At 34.3% G+C, this 23,547-nt stretch overlaps 4 protein-coding genes across 8 annotated transcripts; 2 read left to right on the top strand and 2 right to left on the bottom strand.

Moving 5' to 3' along the window:
* Positions 1-1,747: 1,747 nt before the first annotated feature.
* LOC116162242 (serine/threonine-protein phosphatase 4 regulatory subunit 3-like) lies at positions 1,748-13,331 on the bottom strand. Of its 3 annotated transcripts, XM_031475806.1 has the most exons (7): positions 12,933-13,331; positions 11,531-12,841; positions 11,289-11,481; positions 7,653-8,190; positions 7,290-7,605; positions 3,603-3,697; positions 1,748-3,552 (listed from the first exon to the last, which is right to left on the bottom strand). In XM_031475806.1, the coding sequence occupies exons 2-6, from the start codon at positions 12,761-12,763 to the stop codon at positions 3,614-3,616; spliced, it is 2,364 nt and encodes a 787-aa protein (XP_031331666.1). In that variant the 5' UTR covers positions 12,764-12,841; positions 12,933-13,331; the 3' UTR covers positions 1,748-3,552; positions 3,603-3,613. The 3 variants fall into 3 exon arrangements, with proteins under 3 accessions (XP_031331666.1, XP_031331665.1, XP_031331668.1); XM_031475805.1 differs by having other exon boundaries at positions 1,748-3,697; positions 12,933-13,330; XM_031475808.1 differs by having other exon boundaries at positions 1,748-3,697; positions 7,653-8,175; positions 12,933-13,328.
* Positions 13,332-17,464: 4,133 nt separating this feature from the next.
* On the top strand, positions 17,465-18,260 carry LOC116162281 (phosphatidylinositol N-acetylglucosaminyltransferase subunit H-like). The gene is made up of 4 exons (XM_031475885.1): positions 17,465-17,805; positions 17,858-17,982; positions 18,030-18,107; positions 18,156-18,260. Exons 1-4 carry the CDS (start codon positions 17,529-17,531, stop codon positions 18,219-18,221), a joined length of 546 nt encoding a protein of 181 aa, XP_031331745.1. The 5' UTR covers positions 17,465-17,528; the 3' UTR covers positions 18,222-18,260.
* Positions 18,255-19,269, bottom strand: LOC116162286. 3 transcript variants are annotated; one of them, XM_031475891.1, is made up of 4 exons: positions 19,159-19,269; positions 18,579-18,697; positions 18,432-18,533; positions 18,255-18,379 (listed from the first exon to the last, which is right to left on the bottom strand). In XM_031475891.1, the coding sequence occupies exons 2-4, from the start codon at positions 18,654-18,656 to the stop codon at positions 18,278-18,280; spliced, it is 282 nt and encodes a 93-aa protein (XP_031331751.1). In that variant the 5' UTR covers positions 18,657-18,697; positions 19,159-19,269; the 3' UTR covers positions 18,255-18,277. The 3 variants fall into 3 exon arrangements, with proteins under 3 accessions (XP_031331751.1, XP_031331752.1, XP_031331750.1); XM_031475892.1 differs by having other exon boundaries at positions 18,579-18,709; positions 19,159-19,220; XM_031475890.1 differs by lacking the exon at positions 19,159-19,269 and adding an exon at positions 18,752-19,137.
* A 2,217-nt stretch (positions 19,270-21,486) lies between these two features.
* On the top strand, positions 21,487-22,236 carry LOC116162283. The gene is made up of 3 exons (XM_031475887.1): positions 21,487-21,653; positions 21,703-21,887; positions 21,939-22,236. Exons 1-3 carry the CDS (start codon positions 21,593-21,595, stop codon positions 22,215-22,217), a joined length of 525 nt encoding a protein of 174 aa, XP_031331747.1. The 5' UTR covers positions 21,487-21,592; the 3' UTR covers positions 22,218-22,236.
* Positions 22,237-23,547: the final 1,311 nt, after the last annotated feature.

Raw genomic sequence — 23,547 nt, 5'->3', positions numbered from 1 at the left:
TTTTTTAACGAAATGACCACTTTATTCTTACTATTGCATTTGATAGAGAATCGTTCAATTAAGAACGCATAATTAACGATTGACATTTAAAAGAGTTTCAGAAATCTGTCCGATTGAGCTGGGCCTTATCTCAAAAGAAGCGCTCTTAATTAACTTGAATTTTGACATCGGTCGCGTATTTTTAAGACGTCTGGGAAGGAAGCTTTGCAATTAAGTTACCGCACTGTATTTATTCTTATTGGTTTTTATCAAATCTTTGCAGCACTGATCCGATTAAAAGGTAAGCTTTTTGCTATACTTTCCGTTTCATTAATTATAAGGGGGGATAATGGCCGGTATGAATAAAAGTAAGCAAATGCTTATACTTGCAAAATTCAAAGTAAATACTCGTAAGTGCTCCTTCCCACTGGGCGACTTAGCAGCGCTGCTGAGCAGCAGGACAGGACGCAGTGCAGTGCTGCTAAACAGACCAGCATGAAGGGGCAGTTACGAGTATTTACTTTGAATATTGCAAGTATAAGCATTTGCTTATTTTTATTCATACGGGCCATTGTCTCCCTTTCTGCAGTTGCTTTGCCCTTCGAAACTGCTTATTTACTGTTCCCGTTTAGGAAATTGCTGTGCGGTTACATTTATCCGAGACGGACCCGCCAGACCGTTGCTATTGCATATATGGTACCATTGAAACTGCAAAGCACACATTCCTTTAACCATCGAACTCGTCAGGAAAAGTGCAAGCATTATACATTAACATATCCTCTTTCATAACAGGCGATCAAAAATGAGTTGCTGTCGAGTCGCCTTTGGAAGTCCAAGTTAAGTATGATTTCTCATGTAAACAAAAATTCCAAAGGCGACTTGACAACAACTCATTTTTGATCCCATAGCATAGATTTGTGCGAGAGAAATGTTTTCCATTCTTTAACATAAGGCACTTAAAGAAATAATTGTATTATTTGACATTTTCACGTATACAATGTCTTTATGTAGGCTTAGATCATATATATGTATGAACCTGTCCTACGTGAGCGGCAACACGCGGCTATATCAAAGCATGACAGTTTAGTGGCAGGTCCTACCTACTACCTATGCAACTACCGCGCGGCATATTTGATATTTCCGTGGCTGCCGCTCCAGTCTTAACAACATGCGGTTGCATCACGCGTGTTGCCGCTCACGTAGGACCAACATGTAAGTATATAAGCACATTGTTTAGTTGATTTTAAGGACGTATTTACCAGCAAAAAAAATTTTTTTTTCATATAATCGTATGTCCTAACTTGCTTCGTTTTCTAGTTACAGGTATAATGTTTTCTAAAAAATCTTGTTTTTATCAATTATTCAAAAACCTTGCAACCGATTTAAATAAAATTTGGTAGGCTTATTTGTCGTCATAAGGGCCTTCCTTTGGTGGGAAAAATAAATAAAAACCGATTTTTTAAAAAAACTTTTACACCCTGTATCTAGAAAACGAAGCAAGTGTATTATGAACAAAATTTCTTATTTTTTGCTGGTAAATACGCCCTTTAAACCTTTGCGCTCAATTTTGAATCACCCTGTATAGTAACAGAGAAATATTCATTACTTCTAAAAGGGCTATCAGATTATGAAGTGGAATTAAACCGTGATCACTGATAGAATCGTCTCATTATCAATTTTGTGTGAGGAAAAGGAAACAAAGGCGTTAAATGTAATTATTTAATTTATTATTACCTACAAAAATGAAAGGTTAGTTATAAAATCCCTGGATTCATAAATATGTATTTATTATTAAAATAAAGGACAAATACTTTAAACAATAGACAAGTCTATCATTGACACATACATGTGTGAATTAAAATAAATTAGGATATCAAATGACGAAAAAACTTATGCCAATGTCAGAGATTGCTATTTACAACCCAATTAAACAAAATAAATAATTTGAGGAATTTTAATTTGAGATGCTGATGAAAAATTATTATATATAATTTGTGCCAGTATCGGAAGATAAATGTACAAAACTAACTAGATTTCATTAAATACCTGTATGGGGCAATCAGTGATGGGGGCTCGACCGTTGTGTAGAAAAAATCGTGTAACAATTTGAATGATTTGCTTTGATTTGAAATGATCACTTCGGTACGTTTATTTAATGAGTTCATAATTTAGATCATACAAAATAATGTATGCAGGCAGCCCCTTGGAACACTTAAAATTTCTAATGTTGCACATCTTAGGTCAGTTATATCGTCAAACCTTAACCGATTAAATTCTAGGTTAAAATTGTCTATCAAAATCGGAATGTAAATGCGTGGTTTTTTGAAAAACATTTTATTTATGATTTAGTTAATGCGTAATATTTGTAGATATGACACAGTATTTGGACATAAGCCGGCAAGATTTGACCATACATTTCACACTTGACTGACATCAATTTTGTTTAATATTCCTTACTTAACTCAACACTGATATGAACATTTGATTAGATTACATCGGGAACATAAGACGTTTCCAAATTTTTGTAGTAACGGAAGAATAAATTCTTACAGAAATGTGATAACATTATTTATGTAACAAGTAGATCATTTTTATAGTAATTATCGGAGAAATAAATAAATTAGGAAAAATTTATAAATATTTGTATGAATTATTCAAAATTTACACATTGTTATGAAAAGTGTTGCTATTTACAATACACAAAATGCAAAAATTTAAACATAGAGAGTATGAATCTAAATATTGAACTCACAATCAGTTAATATAAAACTTTTCCGTGTACTCAGTGTACACCTATTGTGATTTGTAAGCACCAATAAAATAATATTCATTCGAAAATGAAAATAAACTAATAGAATTTATCACACAAATAATGATACAATAAACAAAATAGTACAAAGCGGTTTCTCACAAACTAAATACTTCCATCAACACTACACTCACTGTTTATATTTTTATCTACTCGATAATATAGCCTATCGACTACAAAACTACTATGTTCACTTACACTATTTTTAAATTCACATTACTCAAGTTCTTCCAACTTGAACTCAAAATCATTCGTAACAACTATATTAAAATATAATGGTAAGGTTATATATTTTGTAAGATTCTCATTCTTTACACGGGAAAATATATAAAAATTTATCGAAAAAGACACTTCACTGATTATAGAGGGCGTTAGTAAGCCAAATTGATGAGACTGAAATAGCCCGTTAAATCTTGTAATTTGGAAAAATATGACGAATAAAAAACAATTTTCATATACTCTCCGATTACAGACTAAAACAAAAATACACAATATAACTTAGACACAGATCTCACAAAATTAATCCATATCTCACAATATATTCTCCTTACTTTTACACGACGGAAACGTCTACAACATTGTAATACCTTATTCTTTAATCTTACACAAAATAAAGGTGTCAATTCAGAGCTTCAGAATTATAATATAATTTTAGCTTCAGTATTTAGTATAAATAACGTCACCTTATTGTTCGATACAGGTTCGTAGAAAGAATGCATTACCTGTGTAAGATAATTGACTGTTCACTCTGACTGCCCACCACACTATGAGATCACACGTACTTGCATGACACTTGAGTTAGTCGCGAACTTACCTGTCCTTAAGCTATGAGAGTCGCGGCCGTTTATTCACTTCACCCCCCTCCTCTTCGTCTTCATCCGAGTCACCACCCTCGTAATCGACCAAACCCTATGAATATAAAAATGTTACTTTATTTGAAATTCAAACTACACAAGCGTTGAAATTTATGAACAAATATGCGTCGTACACAAAATTGTTTTTGTTTCACCCTACTGGTTAAAATACAACAAAAAACACCACTTTTCTACGTGATATTTCTGTACAGTCTCTTGTAAAAGTAATGTCCCTCGGATACCTACCACTGTAGCATAGGCAACCAACATCCCAACCGACTAGTCCAAGTTGGATTTGCGGGTGTGGGAGGTAGGTAGGTATCTAATGCGGTTCGTTTTCAGCAGGTATTCCCACTTTGCCAAACTAAAAATAAGTTAGTAGAATGAAAATGAATGGCATCGATTTATTAGCTCAAAAGATCTGCGCTGCTTTAACCTATCCTTGGTTTAATACAATAGAAATTTTTACATTTCAATTGGTTTGGTTCGTTTTAAATTTGGAAATAGTTTAGCTAAAATAATGACATTTACTTTTAATTTTTTCGAGTAGATTTTCTTCTAACAAAATAATTGTGATGATTTTGTCGTTTTATACTGACATTGAAATTGAAGTCTCATTATTAATTACTCGGGCCTCCTAATGGAATGCGATTATCTGCACTGGAAGCGCAACAATGCCGTTCCTTTTGTAACTACCACCTCCCATTCCTTTCAAACCCCGGGATGGCACCCGCGGAAAAATTCGGCTGTTTTAATTATTTTTCCCTAATTTCTAATCATTTCACCTGCATGAAAAAGCCGGTTTAACTGGTAACTAATTTTTTTGTCAAAAAATATTATACCTATAACCTGGACTAAATATCCTTATAAATAAATGCCTACCTACTCAGAAATATGCAACGTAAAAGCTCTCCTAAACTAAATTCGATATTAAATCAACCACGACCAAGTATCACAAATGCATATCATTTAATTTCTGATGCTAGTTACAAAAGAAAGGTATTGTTGCACAGTGCACTTGTAGGGCAATTAATCGCATTCCATGAGGAGACCTACTCGCAAGTAATTATTAATGACACTGGAATTTCAATGTCATTAAAGGACAAGAATATCACCTTTATTTCGTTAGAAGAAAACCTACTCAAAAAATTAAAAAGTGAAAGGCCATTATTTTGTCTTAATAGTCTCTAGCTATTTGCAAATTTAAAACGCACCAAACCAATTGTAAGAAATGTAAAAATGTTTACTGCACCAAGCCAAGGATGTGCAGCGCAGATCCTTTGAGCTAATAAATCGATGGCATTCACTTTTATTCTACTAACTAGTATTTAGTTTGGCTAAATGGGAATATCTGCTGAAAATCAATCGCATTACTATAGATAGCTACCTCGCACACCCGCAAATCCAACTTGGACTAGGCGACTGGGATGTTGGTTGCCTATGCTACAGTGGTAGGTACCTATCCGAGGGACATTACTTTTACAAGAGACTGTACATTACATGCTATAGCTTTTGACAGTTTTCAATTGTCAGTTTTCTTGGCATGGCACCTCCTGTATTTTCACCCCAGTTTTAAAAGTTTATCAATTCCTCATCAAAAGCGGAGTGTTGGAGGAGAGTACCTACAAAAGCAAAATAGGTCGTCTGGACAAGACATATCTATTGCGGAGGTCGAAACAAATATTTCAAAAATCAAGTGTCAAAGAATGGTACGAATGGAACGTCTGGACAAGCACATCTGCTGGCGATGTAAAAACTTAAGTGTAATTTACTCAAAAAAAAAGGAGCGTTGGAAGTAAAATGCAATATTGCCGAAAATCTTGATTTTTCTTGCATTTTATATTTTAGTGCTTATTATCCAATGTTAGTGCTTAAAAGCTTTTTTAAAAAATTGATTCAATTGTAGAACAAAAAGAATACATACATGAAATGGTCAAATTTAATGTCAATCACTAATTATTTAATTTTATGAATATGAGGATTGAATTTTTTAAAAAGAATGCTGATTTTAAGAAAAGTTACAATAGAATTAATGTTGTGAGTTACTAGTATACACATAGTTTTTCAATATTTAAACAGAAGGCAAAGTTTTGCAACAAATTAATGTAGAAAAATATTTAATTATTATATTGTTACGCAATACATTCTTTTTTAAATGACTAATCCTTCACCTTTTTTCATGCTTTCTTTAGGAATTTTTAAAGTGCTTTTTCATGCGCCTATTTTTAAAAAATAAATGCTTTTTTTTTACTACGCAAAATTTTATTTAAATTGCCAAATTTAAAAATGTACAGGCCTAAGGGGAAACAAGTACAATTTTTGGTGTATACAAAAATTCAAAGTTGTTTCCCCCTAGGTACAGGCACTGAAGTGGAGTCCTGGTGGGGTGGGAGTTTAATATTTTTAGACTCCCCCACCGCTGACGACGCACGCACGCACTAACGTAGTTCAGGAGTGGTATTTAGTTTTGTTCAGACGTCCAGTCTAGGGTTGCTCAGTACCAGTGTTGCCGTTTCTGTACTGAATTCAGTACCAATCTACTCATTTCAGTACGTCAGTACCACTTTTTTGAAATACCCTCACTTTCAGTACGAAATGAAAGTGGAACACCAAATTAATAAAATTCGATATAAATTAACGTTTTCGTATCATTTCGACATTTATTTCGCCATCTAGCGGTGATTTAACTAACTACAACTGCAACTTTGAACTTGAATGGAGATCGTATTACAAAAATATACGGCGCGAAATTTTGATGAAGTTGCAAAATTAAAGAGATTAAGTTCACGAAGAAAATGTATGATATCATTTCTCCTGCTATTGGTATCATTTACAATTTTACCCATATCACAATTCAGAGAACGTAAACAGTTTCCGTTCTGTAAATATATTACGAATCATTATTTTTCATTTTTATATGAAAGAAAATGTTACCTATTTTTTCTATTTCTAATAATATTGTCATTGTTATATTAAATAACAGAATTTTAATAATACATTTAAATTTCCCGCCACTCAGTACATTTAAGTAGGGATTCAGTACAGTTTCTGTCAAAGATACAGTACGCTATAAAAATCGGTCCCGGCAACACTGCTCAGTACAGCATGGTTCATGGTTGAGCAAGCAATAACATTGTACCCGGAGGACACGTTTTTGCCTTTTTACGGCATCTCAAGAGGACCCCTTCCCCCTCTTGATCTGAAAATCGGAAGTCTGTTTGGCGCACTTTCAAGATGCAGGCTATCGTAGAACATTTCAGGACTACCTACTTCTAAAGGTAATCCCAATCCATAAAATTAAATGTAGATAAACCCACAAAAGCACATTTTTTTTATCGCTTAAGTAACGCGTTTTCATTTCACTTTGCATTTAAGTAACCAAAAAAATTAATTTTATTAAAATATTGCTACCTTGATCTAACACTACCACAGTAGAAGAGTGCTATCAATGCCACAAAATAAAGTTATTAGTAACTCCAAATTTGGGTTAAATGTCCTATAATAAGTGTGGAATTACCAAATTACAGCCGTTCCAATTTTGGCAGTAAAGCAAACAACTACCAACTATATTTTAATTTTTTTGCAACAGATAAAACAACGAAAATAGACAGCATAAAATACTTGAATAACATAACAGCTATACTTACTCTTTTAAATAATGCAGATCTTATTTCGGGCGGCATTGGACTTGGTGGCTGATTGCCTGCATTATTATTAAGCAATGATGTTTTGACCGGGGTGATGTTTAATTTAGGACCGTTAGCCTCAACCTTTTTCTCCATCATTTTACCAATACTATCTAAATCAGGATCAAGTTTTTTCGTAAGTATATCCGTTGTTGCTGCTGGAATGACTGCTTCGTTATCATCATAATCATCATCCTCATTGAACCACATTTCTTCCTCTTCGTCCATTTGCCTTTGATCGCGCCGATAGCGACTGTTTCTCAATATCGATGGCACACTGTAAAACACCAGTATTACTAGACAAACGCGCGCAGAGTTCATTACCTTTCCAATGTATTCCTGTCACGATCCTTTAATTTGTCCTGATGTTGATCGTACCTCTGCTTCAGTGCTTTGAAAGTTTGCACGTAACAGATTTCGTCAAAGGACTTGCCAAAATTCTCGATGACATGCGAGCATAATGTTTTGATGTCTTCCAGTTTTATAAATTCGAACATCTCTATTATGGCAGAATCAAGCAAATTGTATCTTCCATTATTTTTTACGAAAGCATCGATGACCGGAGCAAAAAGATTCCCCTTAATAATATATCTATTATAAAATTCGTCCTTCAAGGCAATCAATTTGCGCATAAACCTCAATGCACATAGCACGAGAAATTTATGCGTAGACTTCATTAAAATTAATATCCTCCTCAGTAAATCCTTGTTTAGTATACAGTTTTTTATGTGGTATGTATGATGCTCGACACAAAAAGATAATAATTCAATGATTAATCCAAGGAGCTGGACAGTCGAATAATCTTCTCTTTGGCAATCCCCACGGAAATAGTCTTCCAGTAAAGGAGCTGTACAGAGATAATCTACTTTCAATGAAATTGTAAATATGTTTAAAGATTAACAAAAAAAAAACCATAATATAATAATTGATATAATATGCAACAGATTATAATAACCACTTAAATTAAACTTAAGCCCCTACAATGGTTGGTTTATATAATCATTATCATTAGATTAATAAGAAATAGCCAATAGAATCAAAAGTATGTAGCTAAGTATTTCTGAATGGCCTAATGATAATGATTGTACAAACCCACCATAGTTTGTTTTACTATTTTTTCATGATGACAGCAAGTGACGCTTGGAATGGTTTCAACCGAAATACCGGTGAATTCATCCCTACCATTAATAAGCAAAGGCTAAAGCAAAGGTGTCGTTTGGGTGCTGTTTTTTTCTTAAATTTTCAAAAGTGAAGTTTGGATTTATTTTCATGCTCAAGGATCTCCATAAATCATATTTTGTCATGGTTAGAATATTTTCCCTCTCAGAGGCAGCAGGAATTTTCGAAAACCCTTTATAACATTGGAGAGGATATCCAAAAATGCAGATAAAATTATTAGTTCTATCCATCTAAAGGTTGGCCCAGGATGAATCCCAGTTAGCTATATTTTGAAAAGGAGACATTGGAAAACATCCTATGTATTATTTCATCTTTTGATTCTACGTAAAATAGGTAACTGTGTCTTAGGAAGAACAAAAATTTTTTTTTCAATTTTCGAAATATTTGCTATTTAATATTTCTTGGGTTGTATTGTAATTTTTGTTAGTTGACCATGACTTGTGGCGGCGAAAAAAACAACAGCCGAGCATTAAAGAAATGTCAAGTCATGGCCAAGTAACAGAAATTCTTAAAACTCTAAAAAACCAATAGTTCAAAAACTGACAATTTTTGATTATTATTATTATTATTAGCTCGAGCTAGGTAACTATTGCCATCACTGTTTTTTTGGGCATGTTAAAAGTTCATCAAATGTCGACGTTTTAGATCATTTTAGGCAACTTTTAAAGAATAAAGACACAAACACATTTGAAATTTTTGAAAAATATTGGAAAACTGAAAACATAAAATTTCGTTTTTATTTTCCCTAGGTTAAACGGTCAGAAATGGACGGTTCCCGTTAGCACCTTCTACATACCCTTTGATTCGGAAAACCTGAATCTGCTATCAAAATTTCCATGACACGCCAGATCTAGAAGCTACAGAATACCACTTTCTTTACTTCTTATGGACGCCATATTGGATTTTTACAGAATGAAATAGAGAACAAAAATAGTATATTAAGAGACAAGTGTATAATCAAGTCTAAAGCACGCGCAACGAGTTTAAGAGCACGTCGCGAAGCGGAGTGCCTTTAAACGTTGTAAGTGCTTTAAAGACCAATTATACATGTTTCTTATAGTATTTTTTATTATACTGCAATTTAATTTAAAAATAAGGGAAATACAATGAAATCATATTGACGTTATACTAGAATATAATGAAGTGGGCTGAGTTTGCTTATAAAAATCACCGTGGTTCCAAACACAGGGTGTTACGAAATTTGAGCCCATGGACAATATTATGAGACAACGCTGAAAAAAAACCCTATCCACTTTTGCATTTTCAAGAGATGAGGTGACAAAAAGAATAAGAAAGAAATGAAGAACTATTGTTATTATCTATTCATTTATGCTGAATACCATTATTTCATTCATTCATTCATTTTTGGTTGCTTGAAAAATCCTATATTGTAAGCCGTCTACAAGTATCCACTGGTGTTCGGTAAACTATAATATTAAGATGACCCCATAAAAAAATCGCATGTTGACAAATCTGGCAAGCGTTGTGGCGAGTTAACTGAATTGCACTTATCAAAGTAGGCGGCTAACAAATTTTGACAAACAACAATTACAAATGGTTCATTTCTTTTTAATTTTTTTTGCGACCTCATATTTGTCTGAAGTCTGAACGCAAGAGTGTACTAGGGATTTCTACTTTGTTTTGTCTCAGAATTAAGCCCCTATTGTCTGTGGACTCGAATTTCGTAACACCCCGTATGTCGGATTATGAGCATTGTACTGTACTTTATTTCCTAGGGCCTGGGTCAATTATTCCTATGATGCTTAGATGTGTAGGCAATTGAATATAACTTTTCTCTGTAGTCTAGGTCTAAAGGTTTCAAATCAAATGTGATTTCTAACGAAGAAGCATTTAATATGCTGGCGATATATTTTGAGTATTTTCAAAATGCGAACATCGCTGCCCACATCTTCTATTTGCGTTATCCGAATCGATCACGAACCATCGCAGCCAGCATATTAAATGCTTCTTGGTTAGAAATCGGCATTTTAGAAAAGATTACAAATTCAAAAAACTGCACTTTCTGAATATAAACACAGCAGAATAATTAGGAATTAAGGCTGTTATTATTTTATAATGCATCCTGTTTCATTTGTTTAATCTTCCAAGGCCTACCTAAAAGTGTAGGGTCCTTTGCCAAACAATCTTTCGCGCCATCGACAAAAACCGAAAATACATCAAATAAGATGTTATTTCATAAAGAAAAAGTCATATCATTCCATTTGCTTTTTTTAGGATTTTGGGTCAGTGTCAAAACTAGCCCCCTGGCGGAGAAGGATTCAACTAAATGAACTATGGTTGATTCTCAATGCCCAAGGAATGCTCTTTTCAACAATACCAAATCTGGTAAAATCGGTCAAAAGGTTAAGAAGTTAAAGCAGTTTATTGCAAAAACAATTGAACGCCATCTTTGTTTTTGAAATAACTGAGTTTTTGTTTCTACGAAAATGTTAGATAAACTGGTTCTCTTTAAAAATGTGAAAAAAGAATGTTTAGTTTATTATGCGAAATTTAAAGAAAATGCAATTTTAAAATTAAAGATGGCAGTTATGGCCTCTGGTGGTAATTTTTAGAACTTGAAAATATTTTCCAGCGATTCTTGATAACCGATTTACCCAATAATTTTTTTTACCCCTAAGTTCCCGAGATATGGCCGCTGAACAGTCTTATTGGGTCACCCAGTACAAAACAAAATATAAAAAGTCAATGAATGGAAAGATAAAGAACAAAAGATTACGATTATTTAAGTTAGTAAGAACAACTGTAATTATCAGAACTTACCTATGAGGATATGGACACTATGTTTATAAAAGAAATTGAGAAAGTCTATCTTTTCCGATTTATTAATGGATGATAGCATGTTCTCAGGATCTAATAATATCCTCAAAACTCCCATTAATTGTACGGCTCCACCTAACTCTGGATCGGAATCGCAAATCATTTGCTCTATTATAACATTGAGTAAGATTTGATCCTAAAAGTGAATTGTACAGTACAAAAATTGCGTTTATATCAACACTCACCTCATCAGTGTTGTTAGCTTGCTGTAGAGTGTACTCCCTAACTACCGAAGGTGAATACTCGACAATGTACGTTAGAATGTCTATGGAAGCAGTCTTTGTTTTATGATCATCAGCTGCGAGAGTAACTTCTAATGCTTGTAAAATACCTAAATTTGTCAGGGTCTTATAAAACGTCTCTTTCGCTTGGGGCTGTAAATTTTGAGAATAATTACAAAATTCTTTTAAAAACAGCACTAAGTCCCTTCGCTTTGTTTCCGAAGTATTAACATTTGTCAACATCGAAAACAGTTCAGTTAAAAATTTTTCATCTTCTTGCACTAAAGACACAATTTCTACTTTATTAAAAAATATAAAACTACTCAGCGTCGAAAGCATGTTATCTTCAAAAAGAGAAGGGGTTGGTAAAACTACATCTTGAATGTACTGAACACGGAAAGTTTGATGGATTTTAGACAAAAGCTCCGGATTTTTAATGGGTATTGCTTCCTTAAACTTTGCCTGTTGCCGTAAGTAATCACGATGTCTCTTAGGCGTAGGTGAAGACGGATCGTACTCCAAACAGCCCACCACATCAAAAAGTGTGTCATCCGCGAACATAACCTCGAATAGCGCGTTTTTATTTAATAAAAAAATATTTTTGAATATGTCATATAAATGATGCAAACCCTCGGTATTCTCTAAATCCTCGCACATATGAAACAAATTTAGTAATTTACGAATATAGTTTTCACTTTCGATTGCCACGGCTAACTTTTCTTTCCTCATTGGAGAACTTAAACAGTTACTAAACAATTCACTTATATCTTCTAATCTACTTAGTTCGCAGCTTGGTAATTCAATCGGAGGAGCCGAATCGGACATGTCGTCGAACCGCTCATCCTCGGACTCTTCCACAATGTCCTGCGTAATCTCAACCGATGGGTCCTTGCCCTGCACCGTGCAAATCTTCTCCCATATTTCATCACAACCGGCTTTCTCTTGGAAACTTAACGCCAAGTCGAAATTATCTCCTTCCGACCACACGATTAACGTATCTTGCTGTTTTTGATATGCAGTGTCTGGTTGTATCTTAGACTCTAACAGTAACGATCCGTCGCTTTCTGCTCTAACTAGTAACGATATACCTTTCAAACGATCCACATATGCTGACGAAACATGGCCGGTGCCCCTATCATCCCATTGTCTTTCTGCATTTAAAGCGTATAGTTTGACTCTCCTCCTCGTATCTGTCATGGTGACTGATTATGAACTATTTATACAAAATAATGTAAATATCAGTTCCCGCATTCCGTCTTCTAGTCCAGTGCAAGCCTAAAAACACAACAAACAAGTGCAGTGATGTTCAAGTCGAACAGTTTCAAAAAACGTACGTAAATGACATAAAAAAAACGTGAAATCTTACCGCCGTAGTGTTTGGTGTTAATTATTGGCGATCACAACCTTTATATGTGAATATTTTGGCTAATTTAAAACGTAGTGTGGAATTATGTATTTGGTATTAAAAAACGTTTACTATGACTATCGTATCACATGTTATTTAAAAATCTATTATTTTTTATATGTTTAAGTGGTGCGTGATGTTTTATTTAATCAGAACTAATGTATTGACGCGCTCTCGCAAATGGACACAACACAATCGCCATCTTGAATATACAACAACGCTCAAAGGGGTCTACAAGGGCAAAAGCAAGGACAACGCGCATGTGGCGCTAAATTTGAAACTCGTATTTCATGAAAATTGGTCACGTATTCACCGTTCACAGTAATTTTAAACTGAACCACTCCAAAAAGATTTCAATTTATGACATGGTATCCACAGTGCAAACAAAAACAAATATCGTAGTGAAGTCATACCTACAGGATGCGGCCACATTTGTGACCAATACTTACGTCTACAATATAAATTATCTCAGACTTACGTCTTAGAGGCTAGATAGTATGTAGATAGACAAAAATGTCGAGGTGGAAAAAGAGCGTGCTAATTTCTCTGAATACAATTTTAAACTGTAGTAATGGTTTGCACAAGATAACATAACGAGGGTAAATTACAACGCGTTTATGTCTATAATCCGCTTTGAAGGAAATATTTCACTAAAACCAATAGAAAATAAACTAATCGTAAACCGATCTGGCACCCTGGACTGAAAATATTTAAATAATCTCTAACGATGTGCACCTCCTTCGTCACTAAATGTATCTACTACAATGCTCCATAGTTTCCAATTTACCCTAGCTTCCTTAAAGAAATAGGTTCCTACTCATTTAACGACATCATCGTTACCTAAAAGTACCTATTCAAACTCCCATTAATAATTTGAATTTGAAAATGCATGCAACATAGTTTTTCTAGATCTATCGAAAGGAAAGATTGTCATGATCGTTTCACTTCCGGTTTTATCGGGATTTTATAGGGCTCTGTTACTCTGTACCTATTACTTCGTTGACTTTAGTTTCAAAAATCTTCCAAAATCAACAATACTAGATTTGATATGCTACATGAGAAACATTTAAATTTTGGTCGCCCTTATACAGGGTGTTCTATAAGTAATGGTCAATTTGAATAACTTCAAACCTTTAAACATAGATTTTTTCAAATGAAACCTGCTTTATTTTTTTGCAATTTCAAATGTCGAAAAAAATTTTTCAGACTAAATCTTTTTATCGTTATATTCATGGGCGGACCTAGGCCTCATGGGGCCCTGGGCTTATATTTTCAGGGGGGCCTACTTATATGAATGTCTTCAGAAAAACCCAATGATCTATTTTTAGAACTAGGCCTATGAAAGTCATAGTGCCATTGACTTTCAACACGTCACCCGCTGGCTTGGGGTGAGTAGTGTAAAATATTGGAGGCGCACGGTGATTACAGGAAAATAGGAGCTTTGAGGTTTTGAGCTTTCAAGGATTTTTGCGAAAGAAGTCCTTATGTGATGGTTTTGTCCGTCCGTCTGTCCGCCTGTTCCTCGTCTAACCAAGGTGATGGCTCTGCTATACGGGCTCCTGGATGACACGGTCATCACCAGCTTAAAGAGCCTCCAGAGGCAAGAACCTGGTTCCAGATCGAGCCTATGGAGAACGTTCTTCCGCAGGGAGGAAAATAGGTCCTCCTTGCGTGTTGATATGGCATCCTATCGTACACTCCAGCGCCAAAATTTTTAGACGTACGCGGGGTCTCGCAAGTCACATTTGTAACTAAAGCAGTTGCCCAGGCTGCTCTATCGCCCTCAGATGTCGACGAGATTCTGGAGCAAACCTGTCCACTTTTCTGTCGCCGTGCTCGTGCACCAAACGTCGAACGCTCTGCATAAATGCACCGATTTGACTGTAGGTATTGTGGGTTAAAGGATTTCATTGGTATTTCACAAGTTAACCAATCGCGTTTCTTAAATCTGTCAGTTAGAATAAACTGAAGTTTAACGTTGTACAACCGGGCCTAATGGATTGGCAACCATTATCAACAAACAATCTCTTGATTCAGCGCCTAATTTTGAAGCATGCGAGCCCTAGGTGCCAGAGTATATCTGCCCACCTCCTCACGATTGCCATCATGTGAAAATGCCACTTTGGATAACATTTATTTCATGTTATGCACGTAACAGATTTAGATCTACATAAATAAGACATTTTTTCCGGGAAATATGAGGTGTTTGTTCGAGAACATTCTAGAACACCCGGGAAGGTTTGGAAGCGTTAGAGAACTTTCGAGAAAGAGGGGCGTTTGCTATATATGCAAATCGAATTGCGTCCAGTGATTTATAACAGGTGTGGCCGAAGTAAAATATTAGTGATAAATAGTTCGTGTTATAAATTTTATTGTGGATGATAAATAATAAATACCGTCACGCTGGCTTTCATTAGTTATCGCCGGTGATAAAGTCGATAATTATATTCGGGTTTCTTATAAACTCCAACATGCTTTTTGGGTTTTTTTGCTACACTCAAATTTGGAAAACAAAAATTAAAGACAAGCATATCGCATATTGTAAAAATCAGACGTGCACATGCGCAAACAGCGCAATGTCACAACTTTCTTATTTATGGAGATATTTCTTTGAAATGTTAACCACAGTTCTTGTAGTAATGGGAAATCGCATATTTTAAACATCAGGTGTGTGCATGCGCGGAGTGCGCAACGTTAAGTTTCTTATTTTTTATAAGAATATTTATATACTATAACGTATTTTCCTTTGCACACAGTTAATTTTTTTAATTTTACTTACTAGCTGATTTAAGGCTGTTTCACATCAGCACATGCTGGTGTGCGTGTGAGTGAAAATGGTGGGAAATGAAAGGTTCTCTCAACGAACTGTTAACTTGTTGATCAAGTGGTTTCAACCAAAACAATGAGAGATTGATTGGCATGTACAAGCATCGGAATACCTGTAATTCTTACTTGATGTTCCGACCAATATCTCCTCCAAAATATTCTATCTCTTGTTGTACTAAGTTTACGCTTGTAGTAGTTTAGTCTGCCCAATTCTCTATGGTTTTTGATCTTGTTGAAAATTATTCTCTTCCAGCTGGCAAGGAGCAAGAATTACATTCTATGGACCGGATCGGACAATGATGATGCGTTAGAAGTTATCTAATCTCCTTTGATTATCCGACTTACATTCACAGTTATAACTGTGAAACCAATTCACTCGATTATGCGAGGTTAAGCAAAAGTATTGAAACTTATTTATATCTGTTTAGATATTTATCTAATTAAAAAAGTGTAAACAAAAATTGTTTCGTTGATTTAATGCCATATTTTTTATCTCCAACATTTTTTATATAATATAATTTGGTTCCCATTGTAACCAACATGAATTTTTTAATTGTATGTTCTTTAACTGTATATTCAGGGATTTTCCACATTTAGCCATGTTATTTGGTCCCTATACCAAATTATCCTGAATAAAAAAAATAAGTTTTAATAAAGACGTTATGTAGCATAGTTTTATGTAATGTAACACACAAACGAGTTTCATTTTTTGTCGAATCGCCTAATTTTTACTACACGCCGCTTTTTCAAAATTCATTTATTTTTGTTATTCGATCCAATACAAAAATAAGGGGATGTGGATGGAAAACATCGTGAATTAAAAAATGAAAGAAAAACAGTGTCAAATGAATATTCAACTCGGTTGCAATGAATTAGATAACAATTTTAGAGCTAAAAAAATGGCATTAAATTTAAAAAAACAGCTTTTGGTCATACAAAATCTAATAATAAGGAAGTTTCCATTTTTGGACATGTGTATTCCATGGCCATTGATTATACACAATATACACATTTATAGCGTTTTCGATTGGCAAAACTCGTACTGCACGAGTGTTGCACGAGAAACTGAAGAAATCCATGCGAAAATTGCTCTCAATGGAACATAAATATACGTAAATATTTGTTGTCATTTGTCCATAACCTCATTTTAGATTTAGGTAATCGACAAATCTCTATTCTAAAAAATGACAAACGATTTCAGTATTATTTATGATAAACGATGAGGAATATAAATTTGAAATTCCTGTAAAGGACCAATTTTTGGCGTTCAGTTTAATGAGTAAGTGCAACTTTTTGTAAAATAGAAGTTATGGCTAGTTCATCATCTTCGCTATTGCTAGATGACGACAAAAACTCTCCCAACGCAAGAAACAAATTCAAATTGTCGCACGTTTGTTTTGAAAATTTGAAACTAGCAGCTCCACGAGCTCTCGGATCTCGTGCGTCGAAATTTGCACTGAGTGCGTAATTGTTGCATCACATTTGCCAATGGAACACAGAAAATTGCCCTAAAATTACCAATAGAACGTAAAAATTGCACTCGTGCAGCACGAGTTTTGCCAATCGAAAACGCTATTTCAATGCTATGGCACAGACTATCAGCCGAATTGAATGCAACCAACGCCTAACTGTCACTACTAGCCGTTGATGGTCTGTGACTACTACTCTGTGGTCACATCACGCTTAAAAAGTTAACCTCCAAATCAACTATGTATTTTATATGTTTATAATATGCCTATTAGTCCAAAATGCACTTACGTTTCTCGTAGTAAAAATATTCAAGGAAGAGAAATTATCCTTCACATTACACAGCATGATAAAATTACTGAAATAACCGTCAAATATGCTTCGACGAATTTCATACACAGACAATTAGTAACTTTAAGTGCATCTGCCCTATTTATTCACATTTTAATGGTTTTCCAATTTATCAATCTTACAGTTTTTATAAATATATTATGTCTTTTAATATTTTACGGTTACATCTTACTAACATCGGTTCATTTTGGTAGGTAAGTGTATTATTTAAATGTTGACATAACACGACCTCAATTTTTTAGAGAAAGTTATAATAGTGGAGAACTTAGGGTATCAATTTGAAGAACATTATAATTATGGAAGAAGTGTACGGTTTGTTTCTTGGGATAACGTAAAATCAGTTTTCATAAATGAAGTATTATCAAAGGTAAGATTACAATGCTAAACGTCTTCTTCATTCTTTCTAAATTTTAGCAAAGAGTTCTTTATATATTAGCCGTTCTAGTCAGTGATGATACCAAAACTGTAAATAATATTATTCCATTATTTAAGGTAAGTGTGAATAAATATCGATGTGCAAGTCCGAATTTTTCATTGCAGAAAATCATGCCGAGGCTACAATGTTTAGAATTCATATATCGTCATATAGAACATCTCCATAACTGAATTTGTAAACAGTTGTAAATAAACAGCATCGCATTATTATTAACCCTTATTTATTCTTACAACTGATCCATGATTTGAGCAGTAGAACAATTTTTATTTTGATTGTGAATTTTGAGTACAAAAATTTGTTCCTTGATCGAATTTTTTAAATTAGCAACCTGCAACAAAACCTGGTCACATTTTTTAACATCCAAAATCACAAATAGCTACCGTTTTATCATTGAATGCAGTGTAACCATCTATTGGGGGAGTATGTAGTGATGGCATGGGAACTTTTTCGGATGGACTCGACTGGCATATGTTGTCCATTTCCTAAATTGACAATATTAGATCTCTAAAGAAAAACAGTCTACTCACCATCTTTTTGATTTTTTGCTTAATGTACTTCGAAAACAGGTCTTTCAAACCTTCACTGTATTTCCGACGTACCTCCATTGCAATTATTTGGATATCGACCGAATTGTCATTCGTTTCATCTAAAAATATTCCTAGAAAGAGTAAGTTTTTACTTTTTTAGATATCCTACATACCCATCACAAAATGTCTTTCTCAAGTTTTGGTTTTAAATATTAAAACTTAAAAGTAGTGAGATGTGCAATTCCAAACGAACTTTTTGACCAGTTTTTAGTAACATTTTAAATTCCCTAGCTGAATCATTTTTGAAAATTGTCTACACTCAGGACTTTTACTGGGTTTCTTTAACTATTGTGCCTATCCATCCTTTTTTTAAATAAATTCCTTCATGTTTTTTCTTTGCTTCTGTACATAGTGTATTGACTAAACTACTAAAGTTAATTACAGAATGGAACGTAAATTGCCGGATGCAGAACCACAGAATTCTCTCCACTGTGCCATTATTGATTTCCTTTACGTGTTGATTACTTTTTTTCTGTTTCACTGTATGAAGAAAAAGTTAGGGGTGATTTCCTGCACTTACCTTACATCATCTGTGAAAAACTCCGAAAAAACTAACCGAAAGAAGTATAGGTATAGGTTGCGTTCAATAATTGTATTAATTTAATGAATTAAGCCGGATTTACACCCGGTTCTTTAAAATTCAAAAACTAACGATCAAATTCTCTCAGTTCAATGAAGTTACGTTCAATCAAACAGCGTAATATTTAACCCGGTACAAATTCAGGGTGTCCCACGACGAATGCTGGCTATAGACATCTCGAAAAGGAACTTGGGAATATTTCAAAAATAGTCTGAGAGTATATTAATGTCGACACGAAGAGTTTATCTAAAATATTTTCAAGTTAATAGAATTTTCAGTTTTACCGAAAGTTGATGCGAACTTGCTTATTTTGAATAGAGCAGCATATATCATTCTTTTTTAACTTCAAATACTTCTCCAGGATTAAACGTAGATAATGCGATACGCCTACTTTATTGTAGATGTAGGCAATAATAATTTGAGAACATTTTAAGATATGAAGTTTTTTGTTTATACAGGGTGTTCATTTGAAAACTTCCCACCACGGATTTGTTGAAAATCACCGATTAAAGAAAAAACGCCTAGACACGACAAAACGTTTTACCCAAAAAGTACTTCACCCGCTTTTATCCTCTGGCCCTCAGGGTCATTCGCTTAAAAAATTTTAAATGGCACGTGGTATCGAGTAATAGCTTGTTTGAAACGTCTTCCGAAGTCCATATTTTGGTGTTTGATTTTTTTAAATCGGTCGATTCGTTTTCGAGAAAATTAGAAAACTCTTTATTTAATTTATTTAATCAACCTATCTTAATTTGTTCAGATAGAAAACAAAAACAAACGAAAATATCACTTATTTCTTGATATGGGAAAGAAAGAATTTAATTTGTTATCAGTTACCTTTGTGACAATCTTGGGATAGTGAAAATTTATTTATTGATTCAGACGGATTAAAAAAAATCAAACGTCAAAATAAATGACTTCGAAAGACCTTTGAAACAAGTTATTACTCGATACAACTTGTCATTTAAAACTTTTTAGGGAATAACCCTGAGGGACTAAGGGTGAAAGGGGATGAAGTAGTTTTTGGTTAAAAAGTTGTCCCCCTTGACAAATCTTTTGACGTGTCTCAGCGTTTTTTTTCCTTTAAACAGTGTTTTTCGATAAATCCGTGGTGGGAAGTTTTCAAATGTATAAAGAATCTAGTTAGTACGTATGGAAAAATTAACGAATCTGTAGAAAATCCGAAGAATGCAACAAATCTAAAAATGTTGTTAAAGCCACAGTATATGAACAGTCTGTAGAACATCATTGGAAGAAACTGATGAATCCAAATAGCCTTAAGAGTCTGATGAATCTGTTTGATTCAGAGGAGTGGAAAAAATTAAAGAAATCTAAAAATCCGCAAAAAAGCATACAAAAAAACCGCAGCTCGTAAAATCTAAAGAAATTGAGAATTCGAAACAACTCCAGATTTCCAGAACCTACGATCTAAAGTTAAAGAATATGGAAAGTTCGAAACAATGGAAGAATCCAAGTAATGTTGAAGAATGTAATGGGATCTGGAAGATTTGAAAAATCTTTAAATTGAATTAGGTCGTAGGGTCTCAAAAAATCAGAAGACTAGAACAAACGGAAAAATCCAACGATTTTTAAGATTAAATGAGACCGAAAAATTTAACGGATCTGATAAACTAGGGATTTCAAACAAGAAATGAATTCAAAGAATCTGGTGGATCTGAAAAATTTGAAGGATCTGAAGAAACGAATAATTGGAAGATAATGGCAAATAAAACCGAAAATAATGACGGATTTCTTCGTCAGTTAACTCATCGAGATTAAATCTTAGATAGCGTTCTGCCCTTATTCCATCCATGTTTATGTTTTCTATATTTACTACTAATAATTCATCCAATCTCTCAAAATCATCTCATAATGCTATAATTATCAATCATTCTTTCAGTGAAACGGTATGGTACATTTAAAGAAATTTAAATAATGGAGTTATATCAAACTACTTTCGAGGTTATGTTTATCTTACTTTATCATTAACCGTTGTAGAGAGTTTGCGACGGCAATAACTTCCCTTTAACAGGTCAAACAAGTTATCGTATTTGATGACGTCAATTTAGAGTTAGCGTAAGAGTGCGCAACTCTCTAATGTAACAGCATCGCCGTGCCAAAAACTTCCATAAGGTTTGCATTGGCCTATGTTCCCTGTACTGTAAAGTCAATGTGAGACGGACTTTGAATGGCAATCAAAGGTCAAACACGTGCGTGGATACGCGGCTTTCGAGTTACTATGAGACGGTACGGTAGTCACGGCCACAGCACTCCCGCCGCGGTCGCATGAAAGGTCAGTTGGGATTTGTGTTGAGTGTTTGTTTATTTGTACAAAAAGCGTGGTTTGTGCCCTCAAGAATACAAATTTGAAAATATGACGTGTGAAATTACAAGCATTGACTGCATAGAGGATTCTGATGTAAAACCCGTTATAGGTACTTTACTTATAATTTTTCTCCCAAAAATTTCTTATCTGTTTCATAGTGAACTTTGAAAATGGAGCACTTAATCCAGGTCAAGAAGATAATTTACTGTGCAGATACTATAAAACCAAAGAGAATCAATTAAAAATAGGTGCAGCAACTAGCAATATGTTGTACAGCGGCAATGTGGAATCCAACCACTTGTATAACACATTTATTGGTATATGCAATAAGAAGAAGACTAAGGTGAGCGGTCACTTCTTTGACTGTTACTAGTCTGAATAAATGTCCATTTAGATACGTTTAATTGCCGCCGATTTTGCCACATTATCACCAAGGTTCGATGAAAGTCGTGAATTGAACAAATCGATTGAGAGATTGCAGAGTACTCATTCACAAATAAACAAAAGTTTTGGATCGAAGCGTGCAAAAAAAAAGACTGAACAACAAGAACGAATGAAAGTAGATATTGAAGCGATAAAGGACCAGTTAGAAAAGACAGTTGCAGGTATTTTGTGGTACCATTCGGTAAATTCAGCTTCATTACTAACAGTTCTCAATCATAAAGATTCGTAACACAATAATCACGTATTAGTTTTCTGTTATGTCCCGTATGACTAGAAGGATTTTTTAAAGTGCTCTGCTTAATTTCTCAGGATATACTATATAGTTATCATTATCAGTCACAGCCGAGGTGACAGCATAGTCAATTTTTATTACTTGTGGTTTAACCTGGAAATTGCACCTACTTTATTTTTAATAAAGCATCCTGTTAATTTGTGTCACCTGCACTTTGTAAGAGACATATTACTTACATTGGGATAAAAAATGACTCCCACTTTTTTGAGGGAAATTCAGAGGAAGCACCAGGCTAAAAAAAGGCTGAACCGATTAGAACCATATTTGGTACACAACAAGTGTGTCAAAGCACAGCCGTCTATAATTACAAGCAAGATATATTAAAGATGGTAGGATGACTCGCCGCCATTATGTAAGACAGAATGCGGCGCCAGTTAAAATCGCTCCCTAGATGTCGCCACCCATCCCAGTGTACCATAGATATATAAATACCTAGATACAGCCATCCTTAACAAACGTACCTCGGTTTTTAAAAAACATATCAAAGAAATTTGTACATCTCTCCATTACTTTCTAACCAAGAAGAAACATGTTCTATCTCTTTTTATTGCATTAACCACTATGTCGTACGCGAATCGGACGCTTAAAACAAACTTGGCGCGTCCCATAAGTCATGTGACAGTTGACACATTTCACGATCGCGCGAAATCAAATCTAACTAAAAATATTCGCCCTAAACATGATGGGCGGTTTTTTCACAAAATATTATGTAATTATTGCGTTATCAATTGAATACGAATAACATTAGTGCTTGCCATAATGATAGACGCGTCCATATTGTTATTCCTGAAATAGTTTTATTACATAGAGCTACGCCATTTAAATTTGGGACTATGTTTACCTTGTTTGGCATGATGTGCTGCAGTGAATTCATTGCGGGCTTGCAGAATATCAAAAAAACCGTAAGTAAATAAAATGTATGTTCAACATTTTAATGTTAATTGCATGGTTTTAGGCGTAATGGTAACGGAGATTAAGTTACGACAGGAAGTGAATTCGTTTCTAATTATCATTTTGGCCTATATGATGTTGATGCAGTGCGTTTGTATCATGATCACAAAGAAGGATCCGTGCAATATTCTTAGAAAAACGAGATTTATAGACTGTGTGTGCGTGCAATATCAAATTTTGGTCGCTACGCGTCTTGCCTACCTTTCGGCATATGTCCAATCGGTGGAGTTTCTTTTTGATATTATAGTGCTAATTGTAGTAAGCTACACGTGTACATTTATTTAAAATAAATACATGATATCCAATTGGTGATAAT

Source organism: Photinus pyralis, unplaced genomic scaffold (genome assembly GCF_008802855.1).
Source record: "Photinus pyralis isolate 1611_PpyrPB1 unplaced genomic scaffold, Ppyr1.3 Ppyr1.4_LG10, whole genome shotgun sequence".
Taxonomy (NCBI): Eukaryota; Metazoa; Arthropoda; class Insecta; order Coleoptera; family Lampyridae; genus Photinus; species Photinus pyralis.
Note: the sequence above shows the minus strand (reverse complement) of the source record. Positions and strands in the feature narration are given on the sequence as shown.

What these genes read in the sequence shown, in the direction of transcription:
- LOC116162242 (XM_031475806.1), bottom strand. Translation starts at nt 12,763, where the DNA reads ATGACAGATACGAGGAGGAGAGTCAAACTATACGCTTTAAATGCAGAA. An exon ending in GACAGGAATACATTGGAAAG is followed by an intron (nt 7,606 to 7,652) that starts GTAATGAACTCT and finishes GGTGTTTTACAG; the next exon opens with TGTGCCATCGATATTGAGAA. An exon ending in GATCTGCATTATTTAAAAGA is followed by an intron (nt 3,698 to 7,289) that starts GTAAGTATAGCT and finishes TTATATTCATAG; the next exon opens with GGTTTGGTCGATTACGAGGG.
- LOC116162281 (XM_031475885.1), top strand. Translation starts at nt 17,529, where the DNA reads ATGCCTATTAGTCCAAAATGCACTTACGTTTCTCGTAGTAAAAATATT. An exon ending in TAAATGAAGTATTATCAAAG is followed by an intron (nt 17,983 to 18,029) that starts GTAAGATTACAA and finishes TCTAAATTTTAG; the next exon opens with CAAAGAGTTCTTTATATATT. An exon ending in ATATTATTCCATTATTTAAG is followed by an intron (nt 18,108 to 18,155) that starts GTAAGTGTGAAT and finishes TTTTCATTGCAG; the next exon opens with AAAATCATGCCGAGGCTACA.
- LOC116162286 (XM_031475890.1), bottom strand. An exon ending in AGCAAAAAATCAAAAAGATG is followed by an intron (nt 18,534 to 18,578) that starts GTGAGTAGACTG and finishes TTGTCAATTTAG; the next exon opens with GAAATGGACAACATATGCCA. An exon ending in CTGCATTCAATGATAAAACG is followed by an intron (nt 18,380 to 18,431) that starts GTAGCTATTTGT and finishes GTTTTGTTGCAG; the next exon opens with GTTGCTAATTTAAAAAATTC.
- LOC116162283 (XM_031475887.1), top strand. Translation starts at nt 21,593, where the DNA reads ATGACGTGTGAAATTACAAGCATTGACTGCATAGAGGATTCTGATGTA. An exon ending in TGATGTAAAACCCGTTATAG is followed by an intron (nt 21,654 to 21,702) that starts GTACTTTACTTA and finishes TCTGTTTCATAG; the next exon opens with TGAACTTTGAAAATGGAGCA. An exon ending in GCAATAAGAAGAAGACTAAG is followed by an intron (nt 21,888 to 21,938) that starts GTGAGCGGTCAC and finishes ATGTCCATTTAG; the next exon opens with ATACGTTTAATTGCCGCCGA.